Genomic DNA, 15,301 nt, shown 5'->3' with positions numbered 1-15,301 from the left:
CATTTTCATTTAAAATAATCAATAGCATTATCATTATTAATAATAGCATTTATCAAATAATGTAAAAGTGAAATCTCAATCCATCTCCATATGTAAAACATAACTGTTTTCCCCCGTACCAAATCCATGTTGTACTGACCTGGACGAATGCCATTTGCAACAACGGTCTGACATTGCAAAATACCTATAAAAATAATTACACATTTAATCACACTAGTGAGCACAAGAGTTTAAGCGGCCTAAGCGATAATATCAACTAAAGTCAGCAAACAATGCTAAATGTGCCTTGGATTGGTAAACCCTCAGTAAATACAGGTTGAGACAGCCGGATTACATCTGACGTTACGTCCTTATTTAATGCGGTAATACGTAATTTTGGAAAAAAAAGATGTTGTGCAAACTCATCGTTATACTACCCACACACACATATATATATATATATATATATATATATATAGTAATAAAGTTATTGTGCACCGGATAAGAGTACAAAAATCTATGCAGCAAAAGTCCCAGGACAAATATAGCTCTCTCAAACAGGGCTCATCACTGCCCTCAGCTGGAGGAAAAACAATCCTTTCAACCGGTATTTCATAAAACTTGCCTTACATGTATGAACACATGCTGCTATCTTGTGGTGATTAAAAAAAACCTCCAAAAACTACATATATACGCATGTGTGCATGCGTGCGTGCAGAACAGTAAAATCAACCGGAAAGTAGTTGCACTGTAACTTATAAACGCTGCAATTAGTAATGTCCTAAATATTTGTAAAACATTATTACGTTATTTCATTCTGAAACCCGAGACAACACAGTTACCTGCCCGAAAGGACAGGTCCCTTTTTATATACACAATCGTGCAATTAAAAAAAAATCCCACAAAATAAAGTAATGAATCATTGATCAAAATGTTTATTGAAATAAACGTTATTGTCTTTACATTACTAACGCCTTTTAACTTACAGGTCCTTTGTACATTAAAGTATATACAGATATTAACATTTAACACATATAAGTTGGCAAACAAGCCTTGTTAGCTTTAGTCCTCCAGTAACCCTCTGTTAACCAGTCAAGAAGTGAAGTGATAACTCAACCCTTCACTTCTCTAACCACTGAGTAAATGATCAGTTGAAGAGGTCTTCTGGGATGAAAGCACATTTACATAATCAGCATTCTTTGTTTCTTAAAAACTGGTGTGAATACAACAATATGCTTGATGATAAAATAAGAATCTGAAGTTGGATCAAATAAACAGATAATGAATGAAAATAAGTGACCGGGGATGACAGAAAGCTAACAAGGCTAGTATGAAGGCTACATAAACAAATGAGACGAGATACAAGGAGAGGGGGCGATCTAAAAATTGTGAAGGCGATGCGCCCCAAACTATCATTACGGGCTTACAAACTTCACTAAACATTAAATGGAGACCATTACAGCAGGAAACTATTTTGCTCAAGACTAAACTTACATACAAGATCCTACTTGTGACAGTTGGTCATTCATTTTTCATTTGAACTGGAACCTAATACTAATTGGAGAGTTGAAAAAAAAAAAAATAAGATCAATTAATTTAGCAGCCTTAAACCATAAACCCAAAATACTTGATGTCAGGATATGTTCCCAAAACTCCTCCTCAAAACAGTGTGTGTATATATATATATATATATATATATATATATATATATATATATATATATATATATATATATATATATATATATATATATAATTTAAACATACTAAATCTTGGACTAAGTGCCCTTTTAGTTCCAACAGAATCTCACAAGTAAAAATAATGCCAAATGTCATCTCGACATGGATGTGTAAAATATTAAACAGCCAGTGAAAATATGGAACTGTGAAGTTGTTTCATGAGAGAATACTACGGAACCCTGTAAGACAGAGTTTTTACCATTAGATATATATTGGGTGGTACTGTTTGTGCGTGAGTTTCTTTCTACATGTAGGGCAGCTGTGAGCTCTGTTGAGAGAGTCGCGGATGCACTGACTGCAGAAAAGGTGGCCGCACTTCGTGGAGACCATGAGCCGCCCACTGTCGATGATCTGAAAAAGGGATCAAGACCAGCCATTTGAATTAACAAGAGAAACGCATATTACAGACTGAAAGAAATAATTACAGCTCGACTAAACCGTTAACTTCAATGCAAAATAAAAATGATTTATCATTTACTAGCAAACCAAAACATTTTCTGGCTTCTCTTTCTTTGCTCTTTCTAGGGGTAGTTGGCGATTCAATATTTCGATAGGAGGAGCCCGATTCGACTCCCAATCTCACAGTCGAGTATTGGCTGGCAGTTACGGCCATGTCTGATTGTCTGATTCAGGTAAGCTACAAGTGACTTCAAAACATTTCAGATGGTTTATATACAGGCCATTGTGTACATATTATTTATTTCGTATAAGATGCACAAAAGGAGTTCATTCAGAGCCGCATGTCCATGTGCATTCTGGGTGTTTTGTGTAGATCGCCTTCAAGTCGTATTTACATACATTAAAAATAATGTTATCTTGGTAATGTACTTTGCCCATGTATTGAGAGCAATATGAAGGTGAGCAAATGATGGCAAAAGTAAATTAGGGTTGAACTAATTGTATAAATTATCTGATTATTATTATTATTAGTTGCACATAAGGATTTACCTCTGAATACGCATCCATGCAAACAGGACAGCTAACAGCCCCTGGTGTAGACCTACAGACAGCAGAACACCACAAAACCTTAATTAATGAATCCTAAATTAATCTTGTAGCGCTCATTAACTGTCGAATGCAAAAAGCTACATCCTCAAAACCTGCATACAAGGATCAAGACTATATTAATTGTAGACCAGTCTAATGTTGGATGGATTGTACATACCTGGCTCGTGAGCTGGCATGAAGAGAGGACAGTAAGCCTGGACTGAGTCTGAGACTGGACTCTTCCTCTTCATCACTGCTCAATACATAACTCTCTGTGCCCTGTCCACGTCTGCTTTGTACACCTGCACATAAACACGAATGTAAATGGAGTTTAGCAAAAGGAATAAACAGTTATGTGAGCAGCTCAATTACATAAAATAAAAAAATATATAATGATATTACCATCTTCCACAACCTTCATGCCAAAGGGATGATGAGGGAATGGTGAGAGAGAAAATAGACAGAATTCATTAAAAATCTTAATGTCAACAATCCAAGATTCAATACTTCACAGTACAAGTTATCAAGACTCACCACAATAGAATCATTATTGGTGAGGTCAACAACTGCAGGTTCAGACCCTTCACATGTTAAATCTACCACATCTTCTTCACCTTTGACGAGAGAAAGAGAGAAATGTTAGCATTTCTTTGCCATTCCGGTTCTTAAGTTTGAAAAAAGGATTCAGAATTGCGAATCTGTATTTAGGAAGACAAAAAATTAATTCATTGAAATGGAATGATTAGAAAATTCATATAGTGAAAAATAATAATATTATAATACATTTTTAGCCTTAATTCACAAAAAACAACACATAATATTTCCAAAAAATATTAAATGACTTTCTCCTTTTGCGACCGGACACTAAATAAAAATACACAATTAGTTAAAACACACCTTTATTATGTTACCATGTTTTGTTGCAAAAAGTGTGTTGGACTAATGCAATTACTTTGTTAGCTGTTGTTTCCTCTTCCTGTCAAAAATCATCAATAGTGTAACAGTTTCTATACACCTTTTCAAAAGAGATGGTTCTAGAAATATATTTTCTATTCAGTTTCTAATGAGGTCAGTCACAACATTACAAACTTAGATTTATAGCCAAAAATATCTAAATACAAACAAATAAACAAATCCATACATAAAATTCAAAATCATTTGATAATTAGACCAAAAGGCAAATGTCCAAGGCTGAACCTAACAGCTTTATTGAGGGAAAGAACTATACAAAGTGTTACAAAACACAATCAGTTGATTTAAAAAAATGATCAAAGGACTGATCAAAAGATCTTTGAGCAAGAAAAACTTAAATTGAATGTAACTTGCTATGTTCTCTATATGCAAATGTCTAAGAAGCACAAGAGTTGCACAAGCAGTACAAAAACATCTTCATTACATTTTACATAGACAAATAGCTTATAATAGACTAGAATATAGAAATAACTTTTACTATACCTTCTGATCACACCGCAAAAAAGCTACGTTTAGTATTTATATTATCAGCATTTTTGTCTTGTTTTCCAGTGCAAATATCTGGAGATTCCTAAATCAAGACATCTATACTTAAAGCAAAATGACAGAAAAGAAGACACCTTGCTTCATGAGAAATTGCTCAAAAGTATGTATATGATTTAGAAATACATTTTTGCAAGCTGGGTCAGAAAAATTTACTTCAAAAGGAAAACAGGTTTCCCTTCACCATTGCAAGATATTTGTTCAGTACACAACTCTTCATATAAGCAAATGTCAAATTTCTGACTGAAAGTCACCCAACAAAATTTGATGTCCATTGCTTGCAAGTTGCTTGTTCATGGTCTACAAACTGGTATCGACATGAAACTGTTGTTCACATGGAGTTTACACTAAACCATTGCATGTTTTTTTGTGATTAAATAATTTTCATCTTAAATCATCAGTTAAAGGTAAAGGAAATATCTGCTAAAACCCGTATCAAACTCACTGTTAGTTCTGTCAGTTTCCAGCACATCAATGGTCTCCATTGCTGTTTGAGACATCTGGGTCCGGCTCCTCTTGCTGTTTCCACGGCGGGAACATGTAGCAGATGAAGTCCGTCTTTTCCTCTGTGTCTTAAAAAAAAAAAAAAATCAAAAGATAACAGCGGTTAATACGCTATTACTGTTGCTGTTTGACAGAAGGGAAAGTGCAATACAACAAGCTGCAATAGTTTATATGTAATCAGAACTAATCACGTGACTGGTCACGTGTTCGTTCATACTCACAGCAGTACTCATGTTGACTTGTGTTGATCACCGAGAAACCCAAATATACCTTGAAATATTACTTAGCCAGCAGATAATTCCTCTACACCTTTAATAACTGTTAAAACACAAATTAATTATAACACTTTTAATAACTGTGAAAACACATTAGAATTATTATGAGACACTGAGAAACTGTATTTACAAACTCAATCGACTGACAGTGAATGATAAAGACAGGAACTCCAAATAAGCCTTTCGGTTTAAAGACATGAGTGTATTTTAGGTCGGAAGATACAATCATTCGTTTTAAATAACATACAGTCTCACGAACGAACAGCCTTGTATCAAATATCGTATGTTAATAAAGCATCGACTCATTAACATAACACATTCTTAGAAACCGTGCGGTAGGCATTAAAATTAGTTTTGTTATTTTGCTAGCAATAAAAAAAAATACTGCATAAGAACTTATCAAAGTAACTGCCAAAGTGTTTTAAATGGCAGCTAGTTCGCTAACAAGCTAACAGGATATGTTCTTTGTTAGCTGTCAGCTAGCTTGATTGTTACTGCTCTAGAAATTTCCGCTAGATTAAAGTATTATTTAAAAACGGTTTACAGCATTTAATATTACACTACTACGCATTACATTAACGTTATCGTCACATTAACAGAATAGCCGGTAACATACTCAGCACTGTCCAACAGCCAGCCTCTCAGATCCACAGCTAAGAACAGTAGAATAAGGCACACAATTCTGAACACTGCGCCACCTGTGGGACTGTATGTAAGTATGTATGTATCGGTTGAATTTTATAAATCACCATGACATTACAAAATATCACAACAGAAAACAGAAAATTGACTATATATATTTTTTGTTTTTAAAGTCCTTAAATTACATTTCTTCATATCATAGTACAAAACATTTGAAATATCACAAACAAATAATAATGAAGTGAGTGCTAAATAGGTTACGGTAAAGAGTATAAAAAAACAAAAAGCAACAATAATGTATCATATATATATATATATATATATATATATATATATATATATATATATATATATATTTTTTTTTTTTTTTTTTTTCTCAGTGTAAATGTGGTCTTTATACAATAATCTATGCCTTTTACAGTTTAGGTTGGGGTAAACTATAAGCTTTATATGTGCCGTAATATTCAAATTCATTGACTAGGATTGAATAACCCTGTTTGAAATGTTTATGATGACAATATACTCTCCCATCAAAATGAAGTAATCTTTTTAACTACAGAGACAGACAATGCCAAAGGCAGAGAAGATTCATATTAATACAGTTTACCAAGCTCTACCACTTTTGTTGGATGAGATAAAGTGTACAGCAATGAAGCAGAGACACTACATATTGTAAACAACATTCTGTATTCTTTCACAAATAATAGCCCACTTATATAGGCCTGATGTCATGTGACTACAGTAGGATGAAATCAGACAAGTACCCAATTCAAAGCTGAAAGATGTCTTCGAAACATGAGTTAATATATGTAGTATGTTCCTAATTTTTTTCCTATAAATAGTCTTATTTAGTGAAGTACAAGAATGTTCAGTTTCAAAAACCAAACCAAAATATGTTTTATTGTGAAGTACTGGATGGCCACACCACGCACTTTCCATTTGCTTTTAAAGTTTAAATAATCTACTCAACATATGATGAAGGACTAAAACCATTATTCTGAGATTAGCTTTGTGTATGGTAGATAAAACATAAGGCTCAGTTTCATGATACAGCTGTGCTAACTGAATCAGTAATGAGTCCTAAAATCATAAAAAAAGAAATGTAAATAGAAAAGAACAGTAAACAGCTGCTTGGGATAAACCAGTAACTCATGCACAATAGACAACAAAACCTGAGAAGGCATTAAAAGAGTGGAGTACAATTAAACAGTACATTAACAAGTTTTAATCAGTGGCATGAAAAGAGATTACGCAAATCACTTTTTTTTAAATGTTTATTTTACATCACTGTGAAACAGTAAAATTTCTTCTCTCGATGCAACTTAATCCCAACTATAAGTATCACTTTTGTTACAAATTCACAGAGAGAGGTACACTAAAATATAAGGGGTGCATTGCTTACCGCCACATCTATATGGAGAGAGCTGGAAAAATAGAGGAAGTCTTTGAAAATACCATTCACATCTTCTGATATGCAACACTCAATCACACCATTAAGACGACTGCAGTGATTTGTAGAGTTACGCTGATTCCACAGATTACTCTGGCAGTGCTAATGTATACAGTTAAAGTTTAAGCAGAAGAGAGGAAGATCTGGCCTTAATTCTCTCCACAAGCACATGCTGTAGTTATGAATCTAACCAGCAGACCTGTGACAAACAGGACATATACAATTTCAAGCATAAAAAAAAAATAAAAATCATCTAGCTCACTCTAACAAAACTGCAAGTTTATGCAGTACACATACATTCCCACTACTTAAAGTCCAATACCCCCAGTACAGTACACAGTCTACACCAGTGCAAACAAATTATCATGTTAAAGGTCTACGTTAAGAAAACATCACAGTTGCCCTTGAGAAAGATGGAACATTCCATTCAATTTCAGCTGAAAGCACTTTTTACAAACAGAACCCTGATAAAAAAAAAGCATCAAAATTAACTGTAGTGCCTTTAGCTCACACGTGACTCTCACATTATGAATGCACGTAGTCTGGCGCTCTGAAGAGACGTAGTCGATCCGAAGGTGCGTGTCGCTGGGCAGAAAGAGTGTGTGTGGTGGCCGAGCATCGAGCCTGTGCTAACAGCATGCTGTTTGCAACACAGGCCTTCATTATGCCACAGTCCACAGTCCTGCTGACCAGAGAAACGGCTCCGGAGACCTGCAGAGGACATAACCACACTCAGTGCTGCTGTGGTGTTGAATTATGCATGTTGCTTGACACGGTGTTAGCGACAAAAGCGCATTTTAAAAAGGTTTTACTGCAGTACGTACACTGGAGACACAAGACGATTAATAATTTTACAGTATGAGTTAAATGAGAGGACAAAAAAGGCAGTATGCAGCAAAAATGCATCTTTAATTTGAAAAAATGCAAATAGGAAATGCGAACAGATCCAGATAGGACCTGCTCAATAAAAAAAATACTGCGCAAAGTAATTATTTCCCTGGGAGTCTATGAGGACCAGAAAGTGTTTGTTTACCCATATTCTTCAAAATAACTTCTGTGTTCAACAAAAGAGAAATTGTGCGACTTCCATATTGAAGTACTATTTTAGCAACAGATCCATTATTTGCAAAGCCTTATTTGCAAACAAGGCTTTAGGGACAAACCTGTACCGAAAACAACAAAGCTGTTGTTTAATCTCTGCTATGCTTGTACATGCTGTGGCATACACGCTGACATCCTTGTACAGGTTTTACCACTCACCTGTCTCTTGGCAAGAACAACAGCACTACGGTGAGGGAAAGGTCATCTTGTCGACCTGATTCATCTTAAGGTGGTTATCCAAGATCTGGAAAAGCTCCTGAATATTGGGCACATATCCTGATTGCAACTTGGACCAAATTGGTACATCTGAAACAGAAAAAGAACAGTGATGCTTTTTTGATACGTATATTCTTCACATGGTTTCAAAATTCAAAAGTATAATGGTCATCCAAATAACGTTACCATTCAATGAAACCTCAAAAGCTCCTGTCGAGAGAAAATGAGTCTCCAACATGTTACTAATGAAGAATGCCATGAGGCAGGAGAAAATCTGCAAAACAGATTTTGAGAATTATTTTTCCATGTTATTAAAATAATGTGTAGACACAATACAGTTTTTATGTAACAGTACATACATTTGTGGTACAAATACACGTTAAGGGTCTACTGGTTCAGTATGCACATGTACCGAGAACAAATCATTACCATTTTTACAGGAAATTCAGACAACTGTTTTGATGCTCTTTGCTGTGGAGCAACAGATTTCTATACAAACGCATTAGCTCAAAGAGCAGCACTGAGCTAGTTTTAATGCAAAACAAACATGAATAATTAAACACATAAGACAACCAGGGCCTCCTTAAAATTGCTGATAATGTGAGCTTTAATTGTACGTCTTTAGAACGTTTGCAATAACTACGTCATCATGCAGATTTTAGCAATTCCAGGCATGCCCTTCACACTCAATGACGTGGTTGTGGCACTGAAATGCTGGTCATTCCTCAAAACAGGATTTGCGTCAGTTCAACGACGACACAGTGTAAGCTTATCTTCATCTTAAATTCTGCTATAAAATCAGATTAAAGTCCAAGCACTTCAACAACATTACCTTGTTCTCCTGTCCCCAGGACCATATTCTTGGAGTGTTCATACCGAACATTTGAAAAGGATTTTGTCCAGTCACAATCAAGGCGATGGCAAGCAGTTTGAAATAGGAGATGAAATTTCCAATGTATCTGTGTAGGAAGACATATGACAAGTTATAGTCAAGACTTCACCACAGTGTTCTATTTTCCACAACGTTTGGAATAACACTCACTTGTTCATGGGTTTGGGAGGGTAATTCTCTCCTTCAATTCGGATGTCCGGGTACAGCTGGCTGATGGACCGGGAGTACTCCTGGAACACCTTACTGTACCCTCAGGATATACTTAAACAAACAAACAAATCTTACTTAACGCTGGTGAAAAATCAACTTAGAAATGGTCATTGATTAGACATCCACAAACACGTCGATATGATCCAATCCAACCTAATATTTTTTTTGTTTTCTGATAATCTACTAATTTTAATGTCACATTATAGACACTTGTTATTTATATTTATAATTATAGATACTTGTGAGTAATAACTAAGTTGTGAGTTATTGGCATGTGATTATATGTTTACTCTAAAATATTCAGTTAAAGTCTAATAAATCGCTCTGTCCTATTGTCTTCAGATGTGTGGTGTTCTTACTGGGTAATGTAATCTCACAGGAGCTTTAAGCTGATTTATAATAATCTGCTCAATTCAACACGTTTCAAATAGACACATGAATGCAAGACAGCCTGAACAGTTTTCGCAGCAATAATGTGAACTATGCACGTCGAGTTCTACGTGCACATTTTTCCATTATTGCTGCGAAAACTGAAATAATAATGTTTTGAAAATAAATATAAATTTACAAATTCCATTAAGGTAAATTGGGACGGTTTTTGCCATTCATCTCATGACAAATATGTTCAATGTATATGAGTTCATTCCGTTTATAAAGCAAATAAATGTATTATAAATGACAGTTATTTTAATGTGCATGTATCAACATATATATGTTTTAATACGTAATGTTACGTGCTACGTTAGCCATAATAGCTTAGCATGTGCCATGTGGACCTTAAACAGACACTAAAAACACTGAACAACATTAAGGTCTGTGGAGTTTCTCACCAGAACTGGAACTTAAGAACCGGACCCGTGTAGAATGTGTGTTTATTCTGTCTCTGTGTGTGTGTATCGGGTCCAGCGCTGTCCTGTTGAGTCATGCTGCTGCGGCCCACATAAATATCCCTCACGGTTACCACAGTAAACAGCAGCAGGGCCGTTAATATACCGGTCTGACTGTACTCCGCCATCTCCGGTCCCGTCCACGGCGAAAGAACCGCACTCACAGCCCTGCTCCTACTCCCGCTGCCGCCACCACCACCACAGAATTAACACGAAGGACCAAGTAAAACAGTGTAAAGTGGCCAAATATGTTTCAAAATAAAAGTCTCCCACGCTGAGTCATGATGGAGAACATGGAAAACACCGACATCTACTGGTGACGCATGTCTGCAACACATCTTTTTGGCACCACGTGTTCATCAAAGTACACGACAAGGGGTGGAATGGATTATTACAAATACCGCATAAAAAGATGAATGAAAGCATTTATGCTATTATTTTTAAGAGGCAGTAGTTACAAAAGCATTTCAAACTACACATGAATTAGATATTCTGCAATCCGTGTTTTTATAGCCCATCTCGGCCTCATGGATCTTAAGAGAATGTATGTTAATTTATCTGTTAATTACATTTTTCTCAGGGATTTTTTTTTTTTTAGCATATTGTGCTTTATATTAACACTCTGCAGTCAGAGGCAGCAAATGTAATTATTAGTTCAACTTTAAAATACAACTTTCTAAACAATTCTGGAACTCATTATTTCATAGGTATGCAAATATTTTAAACATTGCTTCGAAAAGGCAGTAAATACGAAATGGTTTGTAATTTCTATCAGAGAGCATATCTTAACCCTAGGCACTTTTGACTATAGTGCAATTTTACTTTTAAATTTATGGCCTGTGAATGTGAGTACCAGTCTGATATTATACAGCCTGTATTTGTTTGAACATAAAACTGATTACATAAACACTCAACATAAGATTTATCATTTCTTTTTGCACTGGTTTATATTTAGTACAAGCAAAAATTATGCCTTCCACATTTAAAAAAACGTTTAACTCCCCTTTATTCTTTGAAAATTTATTTATGGTAGCAGGATTATTACTGCATTATCTTTGTCTGTTAGTATTGTTGATACTACCCTTAATTAATCAATAAATAATTTCTGCTAAATAGGATTTTGGAAATACATCATGGGTAGTTTATAGCTCTAAATGCTGTACATTGGGAAAAACACCTATGTGCGTTTTTTTCTGAAACATGAACTCCAATAACAGCTTATGTTTTAAAGCAGTTGTCGGCAAATAAAAGATTCAGTGCTTCAGGATATTGAGATTTAATTTGGTGCTCAAAATCAAACATACACACTGTAACATGTCACACGGCATACAAGGGCACAAAACAAGACAAATCATAAGGCTTCAATCTCTTCAGTAGATATAAGGCTAACACTGTTGAAACCAGAGAATTCTTACGAATCTGAAAGCATTTGAAACCACACAGAAAACTGCAACTTCTCTTGTAGAACCAAAAGTACTGAATAAGCAGAGGATAGAGGTTACACAAAATAACAACAAAAAACAATAACAATCAAAGGGGCACCAAATTGCACTCTCTCATTCCATAATCAACACATTATCAGCAACCCCTTCCAGAGAAACACTCATACTGCTATTCTCAGTCAAGTTAAAATCATTTTTTTACTTGGTCTTTTGAATAAAAATGTAACAATCACTGGCCTGTTTGAACTTTGCCTTTGTACGTGAGTTTATGCATTTGGAAGAACCACGTTAAGCTGGTGAAATACTGTGATGCTACATAAAACTTTTTCCCAAGGTGCATGGAAATGGAAAAGAGTGTTATCGGTTTAACATTAACATTTGGGCCACTATTTAATGCTAATCATCAGAATATAGTTTCCTAATTTGAACAGGTTTCAGATGTATCCATGCAGTTAGTGAGGGAGAAACATTTTAGCAGTGTGTAACCACAAGGCAATGAAAAAGTACTTGTAATGGTGGTAAATGAATGTTTTAAGGCAATACAAATTTGAAATGATCATTGTAGAAACTCATGTGAAAATACTCAGTTCTTGACAAATAAAACATTAAGACCATCATCCAATTATGTTGGAGATGTTATGCCATATTCCACTAAGCAATATCTGGATTGATTGTATGCTGATGGATGAATCTAAACAAATGTGTGACAGAAACAAATGACTGTAAATGCAAAAAATGTCAAGTTTCTTCAGACCTTTAAAGATTATTTAAGTGGTTAAATGTGCTCTGAATTAAGCTAAGCATGAAGGATGGGAAATATATTTGTTAGACATGGGTGAAATCCTGTGTAAACATGTCCAGGTTGTATTTTTTTAATAAAATGAAACCTATTATAGGGCTATCAAATTTTTTTTTTGTTTTTTTTCATTATTTTTCATGGAAATTCAACACATTTCCCTCAGAAAACTCAAAATAATGTTTTGAAAGTTGGATAATTTTGGATAATGTTTTTTTAAACTGATGATTGTCATTAGAGACTCATTACTGTAATAATTTTTTTATTTAAATCAGCATTATATAAAGGAAGTACAAAATATATTAATATTTCTGCATTACTGCAATAGGGAAAATGTGCTTAATTGTCATGAAAATAATTCCACAATGCAAAAAAGGCAATGTCTTAAACAAGCCACGAGTCTTTTAGTGAAATGTAATTTCTTATTTCTATCTTTGATTTTGAGATGACGCAACTTGAACATGTTCTTGACAGGTATTGTGGGGCTTGCCTTTTAGTAATGGCGCATATAAAGAACAGAAAACAAAAGATAATCACACACCCAAAACAGAGAGTTCATGGAGCAGCTGTCATAAACTAACTAAAATTAGTTGCAGGCACATTCTTGCATTGTGAATTATCAATGTTAATAATTTCACAGTTTAGGGTCCTCAACAAGGGCAGTTACTTTTAGGGTCGGGCTGATGTGTCAGCCTCACTCTGCCGTCTTCTCTCTCCACGTCTCTGTAGATCAGGGACCTTTGGGCTTTTAGACGACACGCCAGGCACATGAAAATGGAGTCCACATTCTGGCTCTCCTTGGGATCTTTGGCTGATGTTTCAAAAAGTAGCATGTTATGGGCATCTGCAAACTTGAGGGCAGTGTTGGAAGGGACCTGGATCTGGTCAACTAGGTCGCATTTGTTACCCACCAGAACACGAGGCACAGTGGATGACACCCCATGCCCGTTACACTCCTGAATCCAGGTCTTTAGGTTCTGGAATGAGGCCATTTTTGTGACGTCGTATACAAATACGACAGCGTGCACATTGCGGTAGTAGTGCTCCACCATGCTCTTTCGAAAGCGCTCCTGGCCTGCTGTGTCCCATACTTGCACCTGTCAGAGTAGAAACAAGACCAACAACAAATTTCAGTGTTGGAGAGAAGTTAAAATGAGAAAAAATTATGCATCGTCAGAAAGAAATGGATTAGAATAACATCTAATAATAACAATAAATCTGCTTAATAAATGAATAAATAAATTTGCTTCAGACATCTTAAAAAGCTATTTTATAGTCATGCTGTGATGTTAAATACAAATATGTGCCACAGCTTTTGTTTTATTTTTTAGCTTATGTATAAAGAAAAAAAAATGTTTTTGATTTAACAGATTATATATTAAAGGTTAAATTAACTCCGTCTGAATTCAAATCACACACACACACACACACATATATATAAATAAATAATGTGCCATCTATATAATGTCATATTATACTCTTTTATATAACAGTTTATTATATTGTGTAGTATAAATTATAATAAATTTATATATATATATATATATATATATATATATATATATATATATATATATATATATATATATATATACACACACACACATATATATATATATATATATATATATATATATATATATATATATATATATATATATATAAAGACTATTAGTTTGGACTACTAGTTTCTAGATGGTCTAAGCTGGTATACGCAGTTCATAAGCTTTTGAAAACCAGTTTGGACAAGGTAATAGATATCTCCGACTAAGTAAAATGAAACTATCGACATTATGAGACATATTTCGGTTGGTCTTCGAAGAAAATACGCTTCTGATGTGATCAGGAAAGAGTCATTAATGTGATTACTCGTAATGTAAACACCGAGCTTCCTCGAGATGCTGCTGTCTGTCACACTTCTACTGAAACACACAATACAATCGTGATACAACGAGATATCGGCCTGGTCGTGACGAGACCAACCCCAACAATAAATCCCACCTTTATTTTCTCGCCCTCGATCTCCACGGCTTTCTCCCTGAAATCCACGCCGATGGTGGCTTCGGTCTTACAGGGGAAGGCTCCGCCGGTGAAGCGGAAGGTTAAACAGGTCTTGCCCACATTTGAGTCCCCGATGACAATGATTTTAAAAATCCGCGTCTGCACACTGTGATCTAGAGACGTGCTCAAGTCTAGAGACGACGTGAGGTTGGCATGACGTGAGTTGGCATTTCCTTCTCTGCTTTCTGGGAATTCATTTGCCATAACGGTGAAATGATGTACCAAGCCTGGTGTTCACTGGTCCGGCGGTGATGATGGTGGTGTTGATGGGGGAAGGGATGGCAGATCCACTCCCTTTGCAGATGCAGGGAGTTTACATAGTAGACCGACAAGTGCATGCCGACCGATGCGGTACTTTTAACGCAATTAAAAGTAGGCTAGTTAAAATAACAGCTAAAAAACTAATTGTACTTTGTTTTTGTGTCGGGTAACTGTGACAACATGGTTGCGCTGTTTAAATTTAAAGGGATAGTTAACCCCCAAATGTTTGTCTTTATTTACTTTGTTTGCAATGGAATACGAAAGAAACTCCACCCAGCTAAAAATAAATAAACATATATGTAGACTATTTTTTTTTTTTAACTTTTAAAAAGATTTTAGGTAGG

General features: G+C 35.1%; 3 protein-coding genes across 4 annotated transcripts; all 3 read right to left on the bottom strand.

The window, feature by feature from the left end:
• Window positions 1–898: 898 nt before the first annotated feature.
• Window positions 899–5,697, bottom strand: rnf4 (ring finger protein 4). Of its 2 annotated transcripts, none has more exons than XM_043258116.1 (8): window positions 5,616–5,697; window positions 4,946–5,042; window positions 4,666–4,792; window positions 3,240–3,319; window positions 3,108–3,120; window positions 2,884–3,007; window positions 2,667–2,718; window positions 899–2,069 (listed from the first exon to the last, which is right to left on the bottom strand). In XM_043258116.1, exons 2-8 carry the CDS (start codon window positions 4,955–4,957, stop codon window positions 1,920–1,922), a joined length of 558 nt encoding a protein of 185 aa, XP_043114051.1. In that variant the 5' UTR covers window positions 4,958–5,042; window positions 5,616–5,697; the 3' UTR covers window positions 899–1,919. The 2 variants fall into 2 exon arrangements, with proteins under 2 accessions (XP_043114051.1, XP_043114052.1); XM_043258117.1 differs by having other exon boundaries at window positions 4,666–4,786.
• Window positions 5,698–6,848: 1,151 nt separating this feature from the next.
• Window positions 6,849–10,655, bottom strand: selenot2 (selenoprotein T, 2). Its single transcript, XM_043257493.1, has 6 exons — window positions 10,341–10,655; window positions 9,451–9,561; window positions 9,241–9,367; window positions 8,595–8,682; window positions 8,352–8,498; window positions 6,849–7,802 (listed from the first exon to the last, which is right to left on the bottom strand). The coding sequence occupies exons 1-5, from the start codon at window positions 10,523–10,525 to the stop codon at window positions 8,377–8,379; spliced, it is 633 nt and encodes a 210-aa protein (XP_043113428.1). The 5' UTR covers window positions 10,526–10,655; the 3' UTR covers window positions 6,849–7,802; window positions 8,352–8,376.
• Window positions 10,656–11,649: 994 nt separating this feature from the next.
• On the bottom strand, window positions 11,650–15,150 carry rab33a (RAB33A, member RAS oncogene family). Its single transcript, XM_043257492.1, has 2 exons — window positions 14,637–15,150; window positions 11,650–13,732 (listed from the first exon to the last, which is right to left on the bottom strand). The coding sequence occupies exons 1-2, from the start codon at window positions 14,898–14,900 to the stop codon at window positions 13,286–13,288; spliced, it is 711 nt and encodes a 236-aa protein (XP_043113427.1). The 5' UTR covers window positions 14,901–15,150; the 3' UTR covers window positions 11,650–13,285.
• Between the last annotated feature and the right edge of the window lie 151 nt (window positions 15,151–15,301).

The sequence above is a fragment of the Puntigrus tetrazona genome, chromosome 14 (assembly GCF_018831695.1).
Source record: "Puntigrus tetrazona isolate hp1 chromosome 14, ASM1883169v1, whole genome shotgun sequence".
Lineage (NCBI taxonomy): Eukaryota > Metazoa > Chordata > Actinopteri > Cypriniformes > Cyprinidae > Puntigrus > Puntigrus tetrazona.
The sequence above is the reverse complement of the archived record's forward strand: the minus strand, read 5'-3'. Positions and strand labels throughout refer to the sequence as shown.